At 43.0% G+C, this 25201-nt stretch overlaps 1 protein-coding gene across 1 annotated transcript; it reads left to right on the top strand.

Moving 5' to 3' along the window:
- On the top strand, positions 1 to 24588 carry LOC141992916 (interferon-induced protein 44-like). The gene is made up of 8 exons (XM_074962256.1): positions 1 to 128; positions 5766 to 6271; positions 6354 to 6405; positions 12266 to 12461; positions 12702 to 12854; positions 14717 to 14888; positions 21625 to 21725; positions 23985 to 24588. The coding sequence occupies exons 2-8, from the start codon at positions 5776 to 5778 to the stop codon at positions 24171 to 24173; spliced, it is 1359 nt and encodes a 452-aa protein (XP_074818357.1). The 5' UTR covers positions 1 to 128; positions 5766 to 5775; the 3' UTR covers positions 24174 to 24588.
- The last annotated feature ends 613 nt before the right edge of the window (positions 24589 to 25201 follow it).

Raw genomic sequence — 25201 nt, 5'->3', positions numbered from 1 at the left:
GGGAGACAGGAGAAATCCGACACCACTGGCTGCTTTGGTCTTGGCGGCAAGGGTGGAGAGAACAAAGGGTTGACTTTCAGTTTCGTTTCTTCTCCGCACTGAGGCTTCCCAACAGGCGGGCTTGCACGGTAAGAGCCCATATCTTGGAGTATCTACATTCTGAACGCTTAAAATGCTAAGACGGATCGAGAGAAGGTTTGGTTTTTAAGTGCCGGCAGGCTGCGGTCGGAAAATTTCACTTTCTATGATGCTAGGCTCTAACTTGTAGCTGGTGCCAGGAGCAGGAAGATGAAGCTTAAAGCTTCCCTTCCCCTTCCCCAAGCTTTTACACCTGCGTTGTAGCTTCGTTAAAGCGATTCTTGCGATCAAAACGCGAAGTTATGTGTTTCAGATCAGACCAGAGGATAGTTAAACCAGATATTGATCACTTTAGCCGGTGGAGTCCTGCATATCCCAGGCCAGGCTTCAGAGAGCCGTTTGTACGTTAACTGTGCTGAGCAAGGAGGAAGTGTCGTGATTGAAGAGCCAGAATGAGAGAGTTGTGCCAGCTACCAATGAGGTGAAAATAACATCCATCCTATTCTGGATTCCCTTGTTCCATAACATCACCTCTGAGCTAAAAGCGCTGTTTAAAAGAAATCTCTTTGTTTCACACTGACCATGTTAGCAAAGCCTCTGCTACAGAGACCTAGAGGAAGTTGGCATTCAGCAGCGATGGACAGCAGCAGTGGCTGCTGAGTGCCAGAACTTGTCAGTTTGTGATATAACCGCAAGACAGGTAGTAAAATAGTCCCCCTACTATTCCTTTAACTAATACCCACAGAAGGGCAAAAATCTGCTCTTGAATGTGGATGCAGAGGTGTGAATATGGTAGTATATAAGATCGGGTTCAAGTTATACCTATATGCATGGTACAGTAATATAACTCTTGTTTTATTCAGGGTAACATCAGCTTTGAAGCTTAGGTCGAAACTGGGCATTTGGGGCAACAATGTTAACCATGACAGGTTTCAGAGTAGCAGCCGTGTTCGTCTGTATTCGCAAAAAAGAAAAGGAGTACTTGTGGCACCTTAGAGACTAACCAATTTATTTGAGCATAAGCTTTCGTGAGCTACAGCTCACTTCAGTGGCATCCGATGAAGTGAGCTGTTGCTCACGAAAGCTTATGCTCAAATAAATTGGTTAGTCTCTAAGGTGCCACAAGTCCTCCTTTTCTTTTTGCGAATACAGACTAACACGGCTGTTACTCTGAAACCTTAGAGACTAACCAATTTATTTGAGCATAAGCTTTCATGAGCTACAGCTCACTTGATCGGATAACCATAACACTCTAGCTCCACCTACAGGCTAGGTAAAGAACTTTCAAGTAATTCTAACTCTAATAGTCTTTTCTAAACTAAATATTCCGAAGATTTTAGTGGTAATAATTGAACCCTGGATCATCCTCTTCAGGGCAATATATTTAAATAGAGACCAGAGAAATTGGTTACCATTGCAAGAGAAGTCATTCTTGATGTACCCCCCCCCCCCCCACAGTCTGGCTGCACAACAAAGATTTCTTCTGGCAGAGGAGCAGTCAGTACGGAAAAAACAACAGCCCCCCATCCCTCTGGAAAATATTAAGAGAACTTAAAAAAGAACAATTGTTGGAGGTGTGTTAGCCTCTGTGTCACTCCATAGAAACAGTACAGTGAAAGAAGAAATGAAACGTGGCAAGGTGAAAACACAAATAACATTGATGTGTTCGTTAATTCTTTCTACTTGCCACATTAGCTTCAGAATTATTAAACTAATCTTGTGTGGTTATGCAGACAATAAACCCTACACACTTTGCTCATACAAGTAGCTTTCAGGTTAGGATTTGCAGGACTGGCTCTGTGCTTTCAGCTGGTCATTAACTGGCCAGGATGCAAAATATATAGGAATGACAGAGTAGCTCATTGGTGGGGTAGTGCCACTACATGTGAAAGAAAGCATATCGTCAAAGTAAAAATCTTAAATGAATCAAACTGTACCGTAGAATCTCTATGGACAGTAATTCCATCCTTGAAGATGGATGGAAGAGTGTAGCAGTATGAATATACTACCAGCCATCTGACAGGTATAGTAACAATGATTGTGAAATATTCAGAGAAAGGCGACAAAGGCAGAAAATACATTGATAAGGGATTTTTTCAACTATCCTCCTATTGACTGGGTGTATGTTGCCACAGGAAGGGATGCAGAGGTAAAATTTCTAGGCACCATAAATGACTGCTTCGTGGAGAAACTTGTCCTGGAACCCACAAGGGGAGAGGCAATTCTGGATTTAGTCCTAAGTGGGACACGGGATCTGGTCCAAGAGGTGAATGTAGCTGAACCACTCATAGTGACCATAGTGTTAAACTTAACATCATTGGAGGGGGAAGATGCCAAAGACACCCACCACAATAGCCTTTAACTTCAAAAAGGAGAACCACAAAAATGATGAAGCTAGTTAAATGGAAATTAAAAGAAACAGCCACAAGGGTGAATTGCCTTCAAATTGCCTGGAGACTATTTAAAAACAGCATAATAGAGGCTCAAATGGAATGTACATCCCAAATTAAAAAAAAAAGAAAAGAAAAGCAGCAAAGTTCCACTGTGAAGAAACAGCAGAGTAAAAGGGGTGGTGAGAGGCAAAAAGGCATCCTTTAGAAATTGGAAGTCAAATTCCAGTGAGGAAAATAGAAAGGCGGATAAACTTTGGCAGGTCAAGTGTAGAAATACAATAAAGCAGGCCAAGAAAGAAATTGAAGAACAACTAGTGAAGACATAAAAACCAGCAGGATTTTTTTAATACACCAGAAGCCTGCCAAACAGTGCCATTGGACAATTGAGGTGCTAAAGGAGCACTCAAGGAAGACAAGGCCATTGCGGAGAAGCTAAATTAATTCTTTATAGAGTATGTTGGGGAAATCCCCACACCTGAGCTATTCTTTTTTGGTGACAAATCTGAGGAACTATCTCAGGAGGTGGTGTGGCAGCAGAGGATGCTTTGGAACAAATTGATAAATTGAACAGTAATAAGTCACCGCAATCAGATGATATTCACCCAAGAGTTTCATATATAAAATTGCAGAACTACTAACTGTGGCATATAACCTGTCGCTTAAATCAGCTGCTGTACCAGGTGACTGGAGAGTAGCTAATCTAATGTTGATTTTTAAAAAGGGCTCCAGAGGTGATCCTGGCAATAACAGGCCGGTAAGCCTAACTTCATTACCAGGCAAATTGGTTGAAACTATACAAACAGCAGAATTATCAGACACATAGATAAACATGATATATTGGTGAAGAGTCAACATGGCTTTGTAAAGGCCATTATATTAGAATTCCTTAAGGGTGTCAACAAGCATTTGGACAAGGGTGATCCTGTGGATATAGTGTACTTGATCTTTCAGAAATCCTTTGACAAGGTCCCTCACCAATGGCTCTTAAGCAAACTAATAAGTCCTGGGATAAGAGGGAAGGTCCTCTCATGGATTGGTAACTGGCTAAAAGATAGGAAACAAAGGGTAGGAATAAATGGTCAGTTTTCAGAATGGAGAGTGGCATCCTCCAGGGGTCTGTACTGTGACCACTAGTATTCAACATATTCATAAATGATCTGGAAAAAGGGGTAAACAGTGAGGTGGCAAAATTTGCAGATGGTACAAAATTACTCAAGATAGTTAAGTCCAAAGCTGACTGCAAAATGTTACAAAGGGAAAACTGTGTGACTGGGCAACAAAATAGCAGATGAAATTCAATGTTGATAAGTACAAAGTAATGCATATTGGGGGGAAATAATCCCAACTATGCATACAAAATGATGGGGTCTAAATTAGCTGTTACCACTCAAGAAAGAGAAATTGGAGTCATTGTGGATAGTTCTCTGAAAACATCCACTCAATGTGTAGCAGCAGTCAAAAAAGCTAACAGTGTTAGGAACCATTAGGAAAGGGATAGAAAATAAAACAGAAAATATTATAGTGCCATTATAAAAATATATGATACACCCACATAGAATCATAGGACTGGAAGGGACCTTGACAGGTCATCTAGTCCAGTCCCCTGCACTCAAGGCAGGACTAAGTATTATCTCTAGACCATCCCTGACAGGTGTTTGTCCAACCTGATCTTAAAAATTCCCAATGATGGAGATTCCAAAACCTCCCAAGGCAATTTATTTCAGTGCTTAACCACTCTGATAGTTAGGAATTTTTTCCTAATGTCCAATCTAAACCGCCCTTGCTGCAATTTAAGCCCATTGCTTCTTGTCCTATCCTCAGAGGTTAAGAAGAACAATTTTTCTCCCTCCTCCTTGTAACAACCTTTTATGTACTTGAAAACTGTTATCATGTCCCCTCTCAGTCTTCTCTTTTCCAGACTAAACAAACCCAATTTTTTCAATCTTCCCTCATAGGTCATGTTTTCTAGACCTTTAATCATTTTGAATACTGTGTGCAGTTCTGGTCACCCCATCTCTAAAAAGATATAACAGTATTGGAAAAGGTGCAGAGAAGGACAACAAAAATGATTAGGGGTGTGGAACAACTTTCATACTGTTTGATTTAGAAAAGAGATGACTAAGGAGGGGTATGATAGAGTTCTATAAAATCATGAATGGTATGGAAAAAGTGACTAGGAAAGTATTATTTACCCTTTCATATAACACAAGAACTAGGGGGTCACCTAATGAAATTAATAGGCAGCATTTTTAAAACAAACAGAAAGTACTTCTTCACACAGTGCAGCGTCAACCTGTGGAACTTGTTGCCAGAAGATGTTGTGAAGGCCAAAAATATAACTGGATTCAAAAAAGAATTAAGTAAGTTCATGGAGATAGGTCCATCAATGATTATTATCGAAGATGATCAGGGATGCAAACCTATGCTCTGTGTGTCCCTAAAGCTCCAAGTGTCAGAAGCTGGGACTGGACGATAGGGGTGGATCACTCAAAATTGCCCTGTTCTATTCATTTCCTCTGAAGCATCTGGCACTGATTACTATCAGAAGACAGGATACCGGGTTAGATGGACTATTAGTCTTACCCAGTATGCCAGGCTTTTGTTATTGGAAATTGAAAAAGATTCACTCCATAAACTGGGAATTATATTTTTGAGACAGTGAATATATATTTTCTCTCATTTACACCACCATAAATCAGTGAAGTCTGTGGAGTTATCCAGTCTAAGGAAGATTAGCATCAGGTCACAGTTTGAAAGGTTTCACCATTTAGATAAAATGGGCCTGATTTGCATTGAAGTCAATAGGAGTTTTGCCTGAGTAAAGGCAACAAAATTGGGCCATACATTTTAAGAATATTTTGTCTCCATTCAGGCAGAAAAGGTATTTTGCTGTGAAGTCCATGAAGCTATGCTGATTTATACTAGCTGACCCTCTCTGCTTCATTTCCCCCACCTGTTAATGGGGTTAAAAACATCTTTCTCCCACTATTTGTCTGTCTTGTTTATTTTGACGGTAGGCTTTTTGGGTTAGGGACTGTCTCTAACTATGTGTTTGGATAGTGCCTAATGCAGTGTGAGGCACAACACACATGTCCTCAGTTGGAAAGTCTAGATACTCATGGAATAAAGCTACTAATGATGATGATGATAATGATTTACTAAAATGCCACTTTATTCCATGGGGAACAAAGACCTTCACTACTGTCTTCCATCTTTGGTGAGATGAGTTAAAAATAATGATAGATTTTTCTTATTGTTATACTTGTATTTGTAACATCTTTTCTGTCTTTTTAGAGTAAGAAGAATGGCTGGTGTCAAATCTAGATTAACACAAGATGAAGTAAAGCAACTGCAAGATTTGTTGGGAGGCAGACAATTGTCTCTTCTCTATAAAGCAAGCGTCCATGGTTACAATGCTTCTATATTTCATGCCAAGTGTGATGCACAAGGGCCAACTGTAGCAATAGCATATAATGGAAGTGGTTATATTTTTGGAGGCTTTACACGTCAGAGCTATGTTTCATCTGGAGGGTACATAAATGATGAGAAGGCTTTTCTCTTTAGATTAAAAGGCAAAGAGGGTGTGCTCAGCCCACTAAAAATTCCTGTTAAAACTCCATCAGGTGCTATATATGACTATAGTACCTGTGGCCCTAATTTTGGCGGTGGAGCACTACATTTGTTGAACCAAAATGCAGCAGCCGCAGCAACAAGTTCTAACGACAATTACACATTCAATGTTGCTGACCTGCATGGAAATGATCTAGGCCTTATGGAATGTGAGGTGTATCGAGTTGAAGGTAAGTTGATACCAAAAGAGAAAATGTTTACTGAAGAAATTATAGCTTCGTACTCTTAATGTTATATGTTCCTTTCCCCTAGATATTAGCAGTTTCCTGGAATCTCCATGGAGAAAAATTACCTGGACAACTGAGTAAGTTAACTGTTGTAATATATCACTATCATGATCTGTGGCCACCAAATACTGTGGTGATGTGAGTTACTTTAGGAATTAACTAGATGGTGCTAGAGTAAACAGACTTATGTGTTGCTGAGTTGCTTATCTGTGTTTCTTAGGTACTAATATGGCACCTATGGACATAGTGTCTGAGCACCTCACAATCTGGGGATAAGTGCAAAATGATGATATCAGAACAGATCAAATATAAATGAGTAATTAATGTCTGAACCAAAATAAACTTCATGAAGAGCTATGTTTATTTTAGCCACACTGAGTCTGCTATAGCAGAGACTTAAAGTGAAATTCCGGAGGATTACAGACCATGATTAAGCAGCTAGTTACTTATCTGGGCAATTCCCAGAGTGGCATAGGTACAGTGTGGCAAACTGTGTATTTGATACTTTTAGAAAACACTGTGCATCTCCGCATAGAATTATAGTAATATGGGGCTGGAGGGGATCTCAAGAAGTCACCTAGTCTAGCTCCCTGCACTGAGGCAGGACTAAATATATCTAGATCATCCCTGACAGGTGTTTAGCTACCCTGTGCTTAAAAACGTCCAGTGATGGGGATTCTATAACCTCCCTGGGAAGCCTATTCCAGGGTTTAACTGTCCTTATACTTAGAAAGGTTTTCCGAATATCCTAACCTAAATCTCCCTTGCTGCAGATTAAGCCCATTACTTATTGTCCTGCGTTCAGTGGACATGGAGAACAATTGATCACCCTCCTCCTTATAACAGCCCTTTACGTATTTGAAGACTCTTATCTTAAAGTCCTCCCTCAGTCTTGTTTTCTGAAGTCTAAATATGTCCAGTATTTTTAGCTTGTTCTTATAGATCAGGTTTTCTAAACTTTTCATCATTTTTGTGGCTCTCCTCTGGACTCTTTCCAATTTGTCCACATCTTTCTTAAATTGTAGTGCCCAGAATTGGACACAATACTCCAGCTGGGGTCTCACCAGTGCTGGGCAGATCAGTACATTTCCCTTCTGTGCTTTACATTTGTTACTCCTGTTACCAGCCTCCAGAATGATATTAGCTGTTTTCGCAACTGCATCACATTGTTGACTCGTATTCAATTTGTGATACACAATAACCCCCAGATCCTTTTCAGCACTACTACTGCCTAGCCAGTTACTCCCCGCTTTGTAGCTGCGCATTTGATTTTTCCTTCCTAATTTTAGTACTATGCCCTTGTCTTTATTGAATTGCATTTTGTTAATTTCAGACCAATTCTCCAATTTGTCAAGCTAATTTGAATTCTAACCTTGTCCTCCAAAGTGCTTGTAATCCCTCCCATCTTGGTGTCATCCACATATTTTATAAATATATTCTCCACTTCATTATTCAAGTCATAAATGAAAATATGGAATACTTCCGGACCCAGGACCAATCCATGTGGAACCCCACTGGATGTGTCCACTCAGTATGACGGCAAACCTTGATAACTGCTCTTTAAATATAATTCTTTGTCACAGAATCCACAGGTCTGGTGCTCTCGCACAGCTCTAGAACAGTCCCCGAGAAGACCCCTTCACTGTGTTATCCCCCTTTGGGTTACATTCTGTCACTGGGGTAAGCCCCATGGATTCTCTGCCTCCTGGGACCGAACCTCTGAGCCCTCAGCACCCCTGCTTAACTCCGTGAGCTCCCCTCAGAGAGTCCATTTGAATTGGACACCTGGGGAAGGCTTGCACACCCAAAGGGAGCAATGCACCCCTAATTTCCTTAATCTGGAGTCAGGTTTCAGAGTGGTAGCCGTGTTAGTCTGTATCAGCAAAAACAACGAGGAGTCCTTGTGGTATCTTAGAGACTAACAAATTTATTTGGGCATAAGCTTTCATGGGCTAGAACCCACTTCATCAGATGCATGGAGTGGAAAATACCGTAGCAGGTATATTTAGTCTTGTTAGACCAACTGCCCACCTGGTAAGGCAACTCCCATCTTTTCATGTACTATGTATAAATATACCTGCTACTGTATTTTCCACTCCATGCATCTGATGAAGTGGGTTCTAGTCCACGAAAGCTTATGCCCAAATAAATTTGTTAGTCGCTAAGGTGCCACAAGGACTCCTCGTTGTTTTAATCTGGAGTGAATCTCAGACAGCGTTGTAAAAATCAGAAAGGTTTATTAGATATCTGGAACACAGCATACAAAGTCCTTGGTTAACATAGAGAGTAACAGAATATTCCATCTCGGTCAGTCCTGAGCCCCAAGCTCTCTCTGACGCCCCTTGAGTCCTAGTCCAGAAGAGTGTGTCTTGCTTCTAGCAGCCCACACTTATACAATCCTTCCTTCCCTTTGTTATTCTTCCTGGGTAAACCTCTCAACACCTGGCTAGCCACCTTTTTCTTTTTTCTCCAGCTGGTCAAAAGTGGCTGGCTTTCTGTAGAGGGGCTTGGCAGTCCCATGTCATTAGTTGCCTGGCACCAAATACCTGGGCAATCGGAGCGGCCATAGTCTTTTGAGACTTTGCATGGGTATGGGGCCCAGGCCCCAGATAGCCAGGCGAAAGTCATACCTGTATCGCTACAAAAACTAAACCACCTTTTCCCACCAGCTAGTTAATCATACAGTACATAGGGGAAACTGAGGCACACACAATATTTATCCAAAATATTATGAAAAATTCCCACTTCATCACACTCTTTTAACCAGTGTTGCACCCACCTTATATAATTTCATCTAGACCACATTTCTGTAATTTGCTTATGAGAATGTCATGTAGTGTCAAAAGCCTTACTAAAATCAAGATATATCATGTCTACAGATTCTCCTCTGATCCACTATGCCAGTAACCCTGTCAAAGAAGGAGATTATGTTAGGCGGCATGATTTGTTCTTCATAAATTCATGTTGGCTATTCTTTATCGCCCTCTTATCCTCTAGAATGATGTTTACAAATTGATGTATAATAATTTGTTCCAGTGTCTTTCCAAGTATTGAAATTAGGCTGACTGTAACTCCCCAGGTCCTCTTTGTTCCTCTTTTTAAAGATAAACAGTATGTTTGCTCTTTTCCAGCCCTCTGGGACATCACCTACCCTCCATGAGTTCCGAAAGATAATTGCTAACGGTTCTGAGATTGCTTCACCTAGTTTCTTATGTACCCTAGGGTGAATTTCATCAGTCTTTGAAAATTTGAATACATCTAACTTACTCTTTAACCTTTTCTTTCCCTTTCCCCTTGTTCATATTAATTGTGTTAAGTATCTGGTCACAATTTATCTTTTTAGTGAAGACTGAAGCAAAATAGGCATTAAACACATCTTGACGTCATCTGTTATTAGCTCTCCTTCACCACCTACCAGGTAGTGTATCTACATGTTCCCTTGTCTTTCTCTTGCTCCCTAATATATTTATAGAGCCTCTTCTTATTGCCTTTTATGCAGGTGGATTGAGCTAAATCACCAAGTGGAAAGTCATTATTTTCTGAAGAAAGGTGCATTCTCATTGGCTGATATAACCAATAAAACATATTGATTTACAACTAAATAGAACCTTTACACTGAATTTTGTTCTTTTTTTTGCTACCTAGGAAGGTACACAATAATTATATGCATCTATTAAACAACTATATAGCTTAATATTTTCAGATTCTTATTAATGGTACATTTTTTAGTTTGTCAGAAAATAGTGAATGATATATTGCTTAATTGCTACTCTTGTGCCATATTTATAAAGTTTGACCTCAAAAGTTAAATGTTTTTCCCCTGATACTTTCTTTATTTTGAAAAGCAGCCTTTAACTCAAAGTTTTTGATGGAGGCTCATGGATTCAGCACACTAATTCTTTAATTTAAATATTTCAAGAAATTATAATACATTTTGGCCTTAACATTTTTTGTATTAAATTCAGATTTTATTTTAACAGGTTTATTTATCAAAAGAAAACTTATTATAATTTAAATCATATTTAAAAATCTTCTTTTAAAATCCACCCATTTTAGGTGTAACTCATTTGGTGCCTTAGCCTTTCTGATTTTGTCCCTACCTGCTTATGCTACTCTTCTGTTCTCATCCTTAGCAATTTGCCCACATTTCCACTCTTTGTACAGTTCTTTTTTGATTTTTCAGGTCATATTGGCCTCTTACTATTCTTGCTGTCTTTCCTTCACATCTGGATAGTTTTGTGCTATGCATTTAATAGTGTCTCTCTGAAAAACTGCCACCGCTACTGAACATCCTTTTTCCTTACATTTTCTTCCCATGGGACCTTACCTACCAGTTCTCTGAGTTTGAGGTCCACTGTTCTCATTCTGCTGTTCTCACTCCTTCGTTTCCTTAGAATCGTGAAATCTATCATTTCATGATCACTTTCACCCAAATTGCCTTCTACCTTCAGATTTGCAACCAATTACTCCCTATTATTCTGAATCAAATCTAAAATGGTTGCTTCCTGCTTACTTCCTTCACCGTCTGAAACAACACATGGTCTCCAACACATTCAGAGAACTTGTTAGACATTTCGTGCTTTGCTGTCTTACTTTTTCAACAGATATCTGGGTAGTTAAAGCATCTTCCATGAAAAAATATTTTGCTTCCGCTAAGCATGTATGGTGTACAAAGTTAGCTGTAGAGGATCTTTTGTCAAAGATGCCATGTGTCAACAGTGGAAAAAGACATTTCTATAAACCATGCCACTGTCCTCACTTCAAAAATCAGGAACATGAAGTCACTGTGCCTGATGTTATCACCGTGAGCGTAGAGAATTGCTGTTCACCTCATCCTATTCAGAAACTCCTTTGCTATGTTGACAGTTGCACTTCTGGACAACAGTCGCACTCCAATGAACACATACTAGACATTGGTTCAGATGTGTCAGTTCTGCCTGATTTTGCTTATTTGCTATGTTTTCACAGTGCACAGCTTGCAAGACCTAAGCTGCATTTGGTGGTTTACGGTACCTGAAGTTGGTTACCTGAATACATGTGTAATGCATGACAACTTGTATGCTCTATATACATATGTTGTGAAAACTGATTCGTCCTACCGTCTTAATAACTTTTAGTCTACTTCTAAGCCTGTTTGAATGAATGAATGTAACTTTGCTGCATTACCGGTGACAGAGTCAGCACATTGCAACAGAGATTTTATTCCCCTGTGACATGTCAAAGCAACTCTTTTAGGCAGCATTGATTGAATACATTTTCAAAATTTTCAAAGTTGACCACTGATTTGGGGTACCCAGGTTGAGACATTGTAGGCCAGATTTGTATAGGTGCTGAGCCCCTGAATCTCCCACTGGCTTCAGGAGGAACTATAGGTACTCAGCACTTTCTGAAAATCAGGCCATAGGTTATTTTAAATTGGGCACCCAAAATTAGAGGATATCATAGTTAAAGATCCATTCCATGTCCAAACCATGTCAAAGTGGTTTGACTTTGTGTGAAGGTCATTATCTCAGAGAGATCTGGCTGTTCTTCAGTTGCTCTTTACATTCAAAAGCACCACTGTCTGCTCTTTGGCCATGTTCCCAGGATGCTCTCAAACTCTCTATTGACACCTGGGGGGTGGGGGTGGGGTGCATGTTTTGACTCTACCTGGTGCGGCTGTGGGGCCACCCCTGAGATTTGTGGATTTGCAGGATTGAGCCAGATCTAGGAACTTAACAACATCATGCCTGGTGTGACGCCATCAGCTGTGGTCACTCTGGCTGGTGCAACAGTCCTGAGTAGACTGTGTGTTTGATGATCGTTAAAGATGGAGTATATGGGAGTGGGATAGGAATATTTGCAGTGTCCTGAATTCACTGTGCCTATATGCAGTGCAAAACATGTGCTGTGATCTCATGGGTGTTTAACACTATGCAAATCTTTTTGTCTTAACAGGGAAAGAGGGAAAATAATGGAGGAAATCAGATCTTACAAACCTTATTTAAATTCAGTGCCACGGATTCGGATTTTGGTTCTTGGTCCAATTGGAGCTGGGAAGTCCAGTTTTTTCAACTCTGTGAATTCTGTTTTCCGAGGTTATGTGACAAGCCAAGCCATAGCAGGATCTGATAATACTAGCGTGACAACACAGGTAAATATTTGCGTCTAATTAATAAACATCCAAGCTAAAGCACAGTCTCTTAGTTAAAAATCAACATTTTTTCCCCACTAAATGGAAAACCCAAAGATAGTCCATGATTACCCCCACTGAATTCCATGCATGTACTTGTGAGAAGAAAGGCATTACTCAATATGGATAAGAGAGAATCTGGCGCTAAATATGATTTTTTAGGTATGTATTTCGATATGTTACTTTTTTTTGCCCCAATAGTACAGGACTTACCCAGTTAAAGATGGAAGAGATGGCAAGCCTCTGCCTATTATCTTCTGTGACACAATGGGAATAGAAGAAAAATCAGGAGCAGGTCTGGAAATTGATGAAGTGTCCAGCATAATAAAAGGCCATGTTCCTGATAGGTACCAGGTAGGATTTCTACAATTCTATGCAGTTCAAGTGATATCCTTTAATGTTTTTTCAGATGTACAAATATTATATCTTAAATTTAATTACTGTGGAACAAAATATCTACTCAGTGCTCAGTACATTCTTGCATATGTGGTACTGTATAGTAAAAGCTTATGAATGGTGATCATAGGTAAGGTGTATTTGAAAAGGAATAAACTATGGGAAGTTTGTGTTTAGGCCCGATTCTCCACTGTCCAGAACTTTGTGTAGTATTTTACAGTCATGTGAAGCTGATTTAAATCGCTGTCCACCCTTCTGCCCGGGTAGCGTTTGGCACCTACTTTGTTCAGGTACAAGCCAAGGGAGAATCAGGCTCCAGGTATATAAAGATTGGAGCTGGTTGAAATATTTTAGACAAAAATGTTTTAAATAGAAAGATAGACTTTAATGCCCCTACCCCAAATTTCTGTTATCTCTTGAAATTCTTTTAGTTTTTCAGGAAATTTTTCGAAAGTTTTTTAGCAAAAATGTAATCATTCCATTATTGAAATGATTCTCTAATTTTTTTTTTAACTGGAAACCTGGTTTTCAGGAAATGAGCAATTTTTAATTATTTTTTTATGTGAAAAATGAAGAACGGGTTAGTTTGGTAAAGCAGAAACAACTTTGAAATTTTGAATTTTTAGAAAACATTGTTTTAAAACATTATAAAGAGCAGCTTCCACCATTGTAAAGAGCAGCTTCCACTAAATTCAAGCTTAGTACAGTGCCTTCTTACCTGGCCTTTTGTCTTGCCTCATAGAGAGCTGCTGCCTATAGACCATTTCAAATTTTAACTGTTGTAATATGCAAGAGATGTAGACTTTTATTCTCCATTCCAGATGAGCTGAGCTTGTTACAGGAGCAAAGATGGAGGGCTAAGGTGGTTGTGTGACTCTCATCATTGTAGTATCTTGGCTCCTCACAAACCTTAACTTAATCCTCATAACAACCCAGCGAGGTATAAAGTGTTATTAACCTAATATTAAAGATAAGAAACTGAGGAACAGTGATTAATTATCTTGGTGAAAGTTATATTGGAAGCGAGATCTCCTGAGTCGCAGTTTTATGCCTTAACCACAAGACCAATCTTTCCATGATTTATTTGGTCCCACTTTATATTAAAATTCCATCTATAAATGGTTTACAAAGAAGTAATAAATGAAGAATGTTAAAAGCACATTACAGTACTGAACAGCATGTGTATAGATGGTTATAAGCACATCAGTAGATGTTATAAGCCATAGTTATGGGTAAATTTTTGATGGACTCGACAACAATCGATTAACCATTGATTAAAACATCTGTTAATAATTTATTAATGCTTTATAGATGGAACCTTAATAAAAAGTGTGATCAAAAACTCTATAGTAGAGATAGTCAATGGTGTGTGTGTGTGTGTATGTATGGGTGTGTGTACACACACACACGGAATATCTCATGAATCCTCTTTATTTTCAAGAGATTCCTTTTGGTTTCATTATTACTTTGCCACAAGGGATATAAATTCAGAGGAACTCTGTTGACTCCAAAGGAGCGACTCTGGATTTATACACATTTACAATAACAGAGATCAGAATCTGGCTCTCCATCTGGAAGAATGAGTATGAGACTGGGAATCAGGAAATCCTGATTTTTAATCCTGACTTGACCCCTCCCTTTATGAGTGTGGGTAAATCATTTCACATCTCTGCATATCACTATTCCTCTCTGTAAAATGAGATAATAATACTTGTCTTCCTGCTCTAAAGGGGTATTGTGAGAATCAGTGTTTGTACAGCCCTTTGAATCTCCAGGTCTTCAGAAGTGCCACTTATTATTATAAAAAAATTTCTTTGCAGTTTAATCCAGCTGCCACCCTTCGTTCAGATTCTCCAGGCTATGTCAAGACCCCTTCTCTGAAGGATCAGATTCATTGTGTTGCATTTGTTATTGATGGGTGCAAAATTGAGATTCTCCCTGAGAAACTGGAAGAGAAGCTGAAACAGCTTCGAAGAAAAGTGAACCAGTTTGGTATGTTTTGTCTCCTAATATCGTAGAACTGAATGAAGTGGGCACGCCCAGGAGGGGATCTGACTTGCAAGCGTGAGCACCTTGGGTCATTAGGGGCCTGAAGTACTGCTAGGAGCCATGCTTATCCTTGGTGTGGGAGGAGAAATTGACACTTATTGCTTTTGAGGTTTACATGCTGGTTGGCTCTCTGAGCTGGATTAATGCACTCTGGAGGGACAGGCCCCCAGACTGATGGAAGTATGGGCACTGCAATGGGCTCTGGTGTTGGTGGGAGAATAGAGGAATTCCTGATCACCTCCATTGTTCTCTACTCTTTGGTTTTCCAGTGTGCCCTATTGAGTTTCTTCTCCTCAGTACAGCAGAGCCCTGCTGTTGACTCAGGCCCCCGGTGAAACAGAGCTGTGCACTAGGCTTCTAGGAATACATCTTATCAGGAAATGTTCATTGTGATTTCATTAATTACTTTAAAATACATATAATCCAAGGCATTAAAACCTTTTAAAAAGGGAGTAAAGGTAAGATTGATTCATTTAGCAGCTGCAGTGAAGACGGGAAGCAACAAAGAGTGAAAAAAGAACTCAAGAATAGGATTCTTATATTTGTGAATGCCAGTTTACGTCATTAGCTCCTGTGGTTATGTTTGGACACAATACCTGGGACCTGATTTTCTCTCCAGGTGATATGAGTCACTTCGATAGGAGTCAATAGACAGAGACACAACCTACGGGGGTGAAAGCAGGCCCCAGTTGTGCTACTGAACTCAGCTTGGCTTTGCCATGTTTTTGGAGTCCCTTGTTGTGAGTCACTTTGAATTCATTGCACTGAATCTCAGCCCTGGCAATCTTCCCAATGAGATCAGTGAGTCATTAAGTGTAGCGTCTCCTATACTGGTAGAATAATAATCATTCTTCTTTGAGTGCTGTCCCTGTGGGTGCTCCACTCCAGGTGACGGCACCGTTGATCGGAGATCTTCGGTAGCAGTGCCTGGTCAGGACGCACGTGCTCAGCTGCTGTCTCGTGACATCGTTAGGGTCTGCCTGAGTGCGCGCGTCCCACACCCCCCTCAGTTCCTTCTCAACTGTCCTCGGCTGAAGACGGGACTCGGGGCAGTGCTCATCTCTTCCCAGGTTACTGTAGGAAATAAATAGAGAAAAATAGAAATAGTTAGCTAGCCATTTCCCAGTTCTCCCTTTCCTTTAGCGTAGTTTGTTAGTTTAAAAAATAATATTTTTTCCCCCCTCAAGTTAGTCTCTTGTTGAGACTTCCCCGGTCGCTCATACTTTCATTATGCCGCAGTTGCCAGGCTTTAAGAAATGTGGCTCCTGCAAGGAGTCTATGCCGCAGTCGGACAGGCACTCACTCTGCGTTAAATGCCTTTGTGAGACACACGTCCCTGCGAAGTGTCTCCACTGCACCAACTTAAAAACTAGAGCTCGCCTTGATAGAGACTTGCGGCTAAAAATGCTTCTCATGGAGAAAGCTCTGCAGCCGCCTATGGAGAAGGGCAGTAAACCCTCTCCCTCACGCTCCCCTGCCAAGTCAGAACCGACCGGGAGCCTGGCTTCACCCTCTCACACGAAGAGGCAGGAAGCTCTGATGTCTCCTCTCAGAGACACTCAAAAAGGTAAAAGAACTCCTGCAAGGTCTTTACCCTTGGTGCTGTCGGTGCCGAGAGCAGGCAACTCTGACCGCCCCAGCGCTTCAGCAGCAACTCACACGGGGTGCAAAAGCAGGGACCCGACTTCCTGCAGGAGGAAGCTCTCCTCAGGACCGGTTCTGCCAGCACCGACAATGGACCTGGTGCTGGCAATGCATTCCACCCCGGTGCCGACAAGAACTGCCACCCCCGGAGCAGATTCAGACCTCCTGCGGGGCTCTAACAAACGTTTCACGGCTCCTACAAAAGTGAAACGAAAATCACTCCGGGCTGCCACTCACACTCCACGCTCCGCAGCACACCAGCCTAGGGAGCAGCAACAATTCCTGCATCAGCAGGATATCTCTGCGGCCCCTGAGCCTGACTTTCCACTCCTACACACGGAGCACTCACTGTTTGAACAGCAGCTCTCACCACCTCACCTGGCTACTTTCACTGATAGTGAGAACAACACACAGCAGCAACCACAGTTCTCCCCGCCTGAGTCTCCCCATCCACTGGAGCCATACATACTCCAAGACATGGCGCATCATAAGAATCAGCCTCAGTTTCCCTACGTTGTCCCCCAGTGGCCAGGACCCAACTTTTCCTACCCTGTGCCCTGGCCTCAGTGGTACCCGTGGTCGGCTCCTGCCACCACTCCTCCTTGCACCCCTTCTACCAGACTGCAATCTCATCCTACGCCTATATCCCCAGCTCCATCAACATCTAGAGCTCCTGAACCCCCTCTTGAAGAGGTGGGCTATGAACCCTTCCCGGATTTACCGGCTCCTGCCTCGCCATCAGCTGCAGAAGGCGCCCTCATGCCTCCACCTCCACAGAACGTGGACGACTTTAAGCAATTCCAGGAACTTTTCAAGAGAGTGGCACGCAGCCAGGACATCCCTTTGGAGGAAGTCCAGGAAACACAACATAGACTCCTCAAAATCCTCCAACCGTCTGCACCCTCAAAGATCGCACTACCCATAAATGAAGCTCTCCTAGTACCAGCTGATACTCTCTGGCAGACCCCGCCTCCATCCCAGCAACATGCAGGAAAGCTGAATGTGAATACTACGTGCCCGCGAGGGAGGTCGATTTCTTATTTTCCCACCCACAACCCAATTCTCTTGTGGTGGATGTAGCGCCGCAGAGAACAAAGGAGCCACACCACCGGCCCACTCTGCAGGACAAGGACCTCAAACGCTTTGACCTCCTGGGCTGCAAGGTTTATACCTCTTCTACTTTACAATTTAGAATTGCAAATTATTCCACCCTTCTTGCAAGCTATGACTATGACAACTACAACAAGCTCTTTGATTTTTCCTCCCACATATAGACGCTTGTAGTGTCATCCTAGACACCAGCTGACCCTGGACGAGGACAGGAGAGCGGACTTCAAGTCAGTCCTCGTCCAGGGTCAGTTGGTGACTAGGATGACACTACAAGCATCCATGGACATGGCTGATACAGCAGCGCACACCACTGCCACTGCAGTGGTGATGTGCAGGTCTTCCTGGCTCTCGGCATCCGGTATCCCCAAAGATTTGCAGACCAAAGTGGAGGATCTCCGCTTTGACAAAGATAAACTCTTTTCCAAAAAAACCGATGAAGTCCTTCACACTATGAAAGACTCTAGAGTCACTTTGCGCACATTGGGCATATACCCATCCATCCCCAGGAGACCACAGTATCAACCTTATCAGAGGCCCCGAGCACAACAATATCACCGACCCCAGTCCAGACTGTATGACACTGGGAGAAACCACAACAGACCTCCTATGTGCAGGCAAAACCAGGCGCAGCCAACTACTTCCCACCCATCGGGTCACAAACAACAATTTTGAAGTGCTGGTCGGGCGTCTGCACGACCACCCCTTCACTCCGCTGCCTATTTGCCCATTTGGCTTCCGCCTCCAGGCTTTCCACCATGTCTGGCAACAGATCACGCAGGACCGCCAGGTCCTGGAAATAGTTCAGTCAGGTTACTCCATCCCTTTCTTATCTTCCCCGCCCACCCTTTCCCCTTCCCCGTCCCTCCTCAGAGACCCCTCTCACAAGCATCTTCTCCATCTAGGTGCAGTCGAACATGTACTGATGCAACACTGGGGGAAAGGGTTCTACTCCCACTACTTTCTGACCCAAAAGAAAGGCCTATTTTAGACCTACACCGACTGAGCTAGTTTGTACGTGTACAAAAATTCAAGATGGTCACATTGGGCACAATAATACCCACGCTGGAACAAGGGGACTGGTTCACAGCCCTCGACCTACAAGATGACTATTTCCACATATCCATTCATCCAGCACACAGGTGCTTCCTGCGATTCACGCTTGGACACGACCACTTTAAATACAGAGTACTTCCATTCGGTCTCTCCACAGCACCACGGGTATTCTCCAAGACCCTAGCTGTAGTTGTAGCCCACCTCCGCAAACATGGGATTATACTTTCCCCCTACTTAGACAACTGCCTTATCAAAGCCAGCTCCTACGAAGAGATGTTAAAAGCGACAAACTTTACCATCTCCCTTTTCTACAGTCTAGGCTTGCAAATAAATTTCCAAAAATCCACCCTAATACCTACACAGCAGATAGAGTTAATTGGAGCTCACCTGGACTCCATTCGAACCAGAGCCTCATTTCCACACAACAGATTCCTCACTATTACGCATCTCATACGCACGATCTCTGTTTGTCCCAGAATACAGGCATGGACCTGCCTTCAGCTTCTTGGTCACATGGCAACCACCACCTTCATGGTCAAATACAGCAGGCTGCACATGAGATGCCTTTGGGGTTGGCTCAATTCCAGCTACAAACCCAACAGACACAGTTTCTGCATAACTCTGACTCCGCCACCGAATGTATTGGCCTCCCTACATTGGTGGACAAAACCAGAGAACCTATGCACGGGTGTTCCCTTCCATCCACACTCCCCAGTACTCATGCTGACCACGGACGCTTCCGCGATAGGTTGGGGAGTGCACCTAGGTGACCACAAGGCACAGGGCCGCTGGTCCCTATCAGAGACGCATCTGCACATCAATCTCACACTCAGCAGACACTTCTCCGAGGAACACGAATGGGAATTACATCCCATGATACTCCGAAAGCTCTTCTCTCACTGGGGCACTCCGTCGATAGACCTGTTTGCCACTCCTCAAAACCGCAAATGCCATCTATTTTGCTCCAGAGTGGGACTCGGAAATGCATCTCTAGGGGATGCGTTCCTCATTCCTTGGAACAGCTCCCTCAGGTACGCTTTTCCACCGATTCCACTGATACACAGGGTTCTATGCAAGCTCACAGAGGACAAGGCCCAGGTCATACTTATTGCCCCAGCTTGGCCCAGACAGACAGGGTATCCTTACCTGCTACGCATGTCCCTCCATCCTCCCCGGACTCTCCCCGACAGACCAGATCTCCTGTCCCAGAACCGCAGTTGGCTTCTTCATCTGCAGCTCCGGAAACTCCATCTGATGGCGTGATTCCTTCGTGGTTTCAGTCCCATGAATTAGCCTGCTTGGAACAGGTCCAACACATCCTCCTGCACGGTAGAAGGGACTCCACTCGTAAGGCTTACCTGCAAAAGTGGAAACACTTCTCCATCTAGTGCTTCCACAGATGCCTGACACCCCAGACTACAACCCTCCCTGACATATGAGACTATCTTTTCGAACTAAAACAGGACGGGCTTTTGCTCAGTTCTATCAGAGTACACTTTACAGCCATTACCACCTTCCATGACACTCTGGACAGCTATTCACTTTTCGCCCACCCTACCGTGAAACGCTTCCTCACTGGCCTGCAACATCTCTACCCTGAGATTCATTCACCAGTAGCCTCCTGGAGTCTCAACCTAGTTCTCCACGCTCTTATGAAACCCCCTTTTGAGTCCCTGGCCACCTCATCCCTTCTCCACATGTCCATGAAAGTGGCTTTCTTGGTTCCCATAAGGTCAACGAGAAGAGTTGGTGAAATAAGCGCCCTGATGGCCTACCCTCCCTACACCATTTTCTCTAAAGACAAGGTTACTATGTGACCCGACCCCAAATTCCTCCCCAAGGTGGTGTCTACCTTCCACCTTAGCAGCCAATACACTTACATGTATTCCATCCCAAGCCTCACACGACGCCACAGGAAGTGGCATTACATACCCCCGACGTTCGACGGGCTCTTGCATTCTATCTTGACAGAACTAAACCATTTCGTAAATCCCCTAGGCTATTTGTCTCTCCTACCGAGAGATCAAAGAGTGAGGCTATCTCTAAGCAAAGACTCTCCAAGCATTGGATCCTGCTATCAGAACCAGAATGTTCAACAACCAGAGAGTGTTAGGACTCATTCTACTAGAGCAATGTCAACATCCATTGCCTTCCTTCACAGTGTACCTATTACAGACATATGCAAGGTGGCCATGTGGACATCTGACCACACATTTGCCAAACATTATGCCATCATACGGGATACCACAGCAGACACCACAGTCGGCCATACGGTACTGTCTACCGTTGTCCCTCACGCAACTCCAAAATCCAACCAACCATAGTGGGTACTGTTTCACATTCACCTGGAGTGGAGCACCCACAGGGACAGCACTCGAAGAAGAAGAGAAAGTTACTCACCTTGCAGTAACTGAGGTTCTTTGAGATGTATGTCCCTGTGGGTGCTCCACTACCGATCCTCCTCTCCTCTACTTTGGAGTACTCATCAGACAACTCTACAGTAGAGAAGGAACTGAGGGTGACGCAGGACGTGCGCACTCAGGCAGACCCTAACAACGCTGCGAGACAGCAGCTGAGCGTGTGCGTCCCAACCAGGCACTGCTACCGAAGATCTCTGATCAATGGCGCTTGGACGCGCTGTCACCTGGAGTAGAGCACACCACAGGGACACACATTTCGAAGAACCTTAGTTACTGCAAGGTGAGTAATTTTCTCTTTTGTTTGTTTGTTAATATTAATTTAATAATTAATCTTTTTCGAATGCTGTTGTGCAAAACAAAAACGCTTTCACCTTATGTAAGCAGAAGCAGTTGCAATGAAGAACTGATGGGAAATTAGGTGTAAAATCTTACTCTTTTTTTTTTTGGTACAGGGATCCCACAACTGGTTTTGCTAACTAAAGTGGATGAAATCTGCCCTACTCTTGAAGAAGACGTCCAGTGTGTGTACAAAAGCAAAGCTGTTGAGAAACAGGTAAAGTATGACATTGTTGACTGTGGTGCTATCTATTAACTCAGTTGACTTGAACAAATCAAGGTACTGTGATACTCTACGTTTGCAATACTTGCATCCCCTCATATTCCTACACATATTCTCATTCTGGTCTTGTAGGCACAAGCTGAAAATATAACTAAATTTAATACCTCAGGTTTTGGTTTAACCCCTAAAAGGTTTAAGATTTGTTAAAATTGCAAGTTGCACCTCTGAAGAATAAAACTACAAAACAGAAAAAGGTGGAGATACCAGAAACCTCATTAAAAATTAAGGGCCGGATTCTTTTGTGAAACCCCACTCCATATAAAGGAGCTGGAGTCTGGCCATAACTCGCCAGCTGCATATTTCCCCTGGTGTGAATAGGTGTAAAACTGAAAAAAAGAGAGCTTCAGGGGAGGAAGGAAGTGGGAGCGAGCTCTGTTCTGCTGATTTTTTTTTTTTTTTTAAGCAGATTGTCTTTCGGGGAGCAAACACTGCTGGATAAATTTTGTAGAGTCCCTAGGCCAGTGGTTCCCAAATTTGTTCCGCCGCTTGTGCAGGGAAAGCCCCTGGTGGGCCGGGCCGGTTTGTTTACCTGCCACGTCCGCAGCTTCGGCTGATTGCGGCTCCCAGTGGCTGCGGTTCGCTGCTCCAGGCCAATGGGAGCTGCTGGAAGTGGCGGCCAGTACGTCCCTCAGCCCGCGCCGCTTCCAGCAGCTCCCATTGGCCTGGAGCAGTGAACTGCAGCCACTGGGAGCCGCAATCAGCTGAAGCTGTGGACGTGGCAGGTAAACAAACCGGCCCGGCCCGCCAGGGGCTTTCCCTGCACAAGCGGAGGAACAAGTTTGGGAACCACTGCTCTAGGCTATTCTAAATCATGACACGGCTCATGCAGACCAGCACATAAAATTGTCTCCTTGGACTCCTTGCCCCTGTCCCATGGTGACAGAGTCTGACTCAGGAGAGAATCTATAAAGGTTTGATTCCCTGCTACCTTCCATCTTGTCTAGATATTTACCCTGTGCAGAGTGCTTGGACAATGCTGCCATTTTCCTTTGGTGGAATTTTATACCTACTTTGCACTTACTTTGCACAGCCATAAATGCTAACACAAGATGGAAAGTTGTGAAGAATCAGAGGCTGTTGGTGGTTTGCAGTTCCCCAATACTGACGCTGGCCTGGAGCTGATTTAGCCACCCACAATTCTCAGAGGTATTAGGCACCTAACTTCCATTGATTTCAATGGGAGTTAGGTGCCCGAATACCTTTGAGAAATGTGGCCCAAGTGACCATCTCCCAGCCAAGAGGAATAGCCAACTCTATGCCATTTGAAGTTTCCCCCACCTGGGGAATATTTAGCTTAGGAGATATGACTGTGTTCTGACTGCTTTGTTCAGCAGGAATGATAAAAGGGACTGGATCAGTTCCTAGAGTAGAGTCCTGACCCTGGGCTACATTCTGCCCTGTATCTGAAATCTGTTAATCACAGGGGTAAGGGCTGTCAGAGAGCTGAGTGCAGCTCCCTGACTCTGTGGGCTGGCCCCAGTGTGAACCATGGTTTAGAGGCTCAGCATAGCAAAGCAGAGCTCTGCCTTGGTCCGTCCCTGCCTCTGACATACTCCCCATACTCCTACATCTCACACGACGCTGGGTCAGGATGTGTGCGGAAGCGTGGTTCTAAAGGAGCTAACTTGTATCACTTTTATACCAGCGAAGAGCTATTCTCATCAGAATCTGAACTGCCTAGTTATGACCAAAATCCAGTATAAAGGAGCTGGGTTGGCCCAGAGACTATATCCCCCTGTATCTAGAAAGGCCAAATATGGACTTAAGTGGAATTATACCAGAGATGAATCCCTAGTAATGTTCTCTCTAGGTCGTAATGGCGGAAAAATAGCCCTGTGTCCTGGGTATCACCTCTGAGATTAAATAGAGGGTTTTGGCCTCCAGGGCAGTTTACACAGTCAGTTTCTGTCAGTGAATTTGCTAAAGAAGCATAAAATATGGTGAATACGGCCTTGAACTGTGACTGCATCAAAATGTAGTTGCCACTTCAGTGGCAGGATGGGTATGATGTGAAAGTGGTTATGCCTTCAGTATAAGGAAGTTTGAAGGACTAAAATATCTTCCACTTTTAATCTCACCAAACAATATCTGTGAAAATACTTGAAGCTTTTGCCTAGCTTCCTCAAGGAACAGAAAGATTGAAAAATAGTCAGGGCTCTCTTTAGGATAATCCATTTTGTGCCTTTTCTACAGATGCGGATAACTGCAGAGAAACTTGGAATCCCTCTTGCTCAGATTGTACCTGTTAAAAACTACTGCTCCGAGTTGGATCTTTCGTGTGATGTTGACATCCTGTTACTTTCCGCAGCGAGGCAGCTTATACGTTTAGCAGAAAGCTACCTTGACAATTTCCCTTTTGAGAAGCCAGAGAAAGAGCCCTAACCTGATGTTTACCTGTGACACTGGATATTTTATGTGGTGGCACCAGAAGTCAAATTTATTGCTGCCCTAAGCAGATGCAACTCCATTGACTTCAATGGAGTTGCACTTGCTTATGCCCATGGTGAATTTGGCTCAACGGTTCTATATCTTGTTACTGCGTTCGTAAGATTAATGGTATTCTTGCATGCATCAGGGGGAGAATAGATTCTCGAGCTTTCAAGGTGGGATCCCTTTATTAAACATTCCACATTCTTACTCTTCTCCATTAAAAAAGAAATTGAAACAGTAAGTTGTAAAACTTTTGTTAGATTAATTGGAAAAATAAATTACTCTAAGCACTTTTTCAATCACTTTTCTTCATCCAGGTTTGGGATTTCAATAACTCAGCAAGAGGTTGTGGGCCTGTTGCGGGAGTGGATGGGTGAGGTTCTGTGGCTTGTGATGTGCAGGAGGTGAGCCTACATGATCATGATAATCCCTTTTGGCCTTAAAGTCCATGAGAAGAGGTGAGGCAGAGACACAAGGGACCTACTTTTCTTCTCGCTTACACTGGTTAAACACTGCTGTATCTCTATTGACACCAGCAATTACTTCAGATTTGCACTTGAGTACTTGAGAACAGAGTTTGGATTAGATCCTTGATGAGATGTAATATCAAATGCAATGGTAGCAATAGAAAGAGTAGTCAAGGTTCTGACTGTTCCAGAAAGAGTTGGTATGGCTGGTATGTGGTTCTCTGCAGGTATAGCTGAGGGGAAGGACTACTTCCTATACAATAAACCATAATTAAAATTGAGCAATCCATGTTATTAGGCAAGGATTTATTTTCTTTTTGTTAAATCATAGAGTCATAGAAGATTAGAGTTGGAAGAGACCTCAGACGGTCATGTAGGCAACCCCCTACTCAAAAGTAGGACCAACACCAACTAAATTAGCCCAGTCAGGACTTTGTCAAGCTGGGCCTTAAAAACCTCTAAGCATGGAGATTCCACCACCTCCCTTGACTTAGTCCAGTTTGCCCTCTAGTG

The sequence above is a fragment of the Natator depressus genome, chromosome 8 (genome assembly GCF_965152275.1).
Source record: "Natator depressus isolate rNatDep1 chromosome 8, rNatDep2.hap1, whole genome shotgun sequence".
Lineage (NCBI taxonomy): Eukaryota > Metazoa > Chordata > Testudines > Cheloniidae > Natator > Natator depressus.
Note: the sequence above shows the minus strand (reverse complement) of the source record. Positions and strands in the feature narration are given on the sequence as shown.

Coding starts and splice junctions, on each gene's coding strand:
- LOC141992916 (XM_074962256.1), top strand. CDS start 5,776: ATGGCTGGTGTCAAATCTAGATTAACACAAGATGAAGTAAAGCAACTG. Junction 6,272..6,353: donor TGAGGTGTATCGAGTTGAAG/GTAAGTTGATAC, acceptor CCTTTCCCCTAG/ATATTAGCAGTTTCCTGGAA. Junction 12,462..12,701: donor ATACTAGCGTGACAACACAG/GTAAATATTTGC, acceptor TTGCCCCAATAG/TACAGGACTTACCCAGTTAA.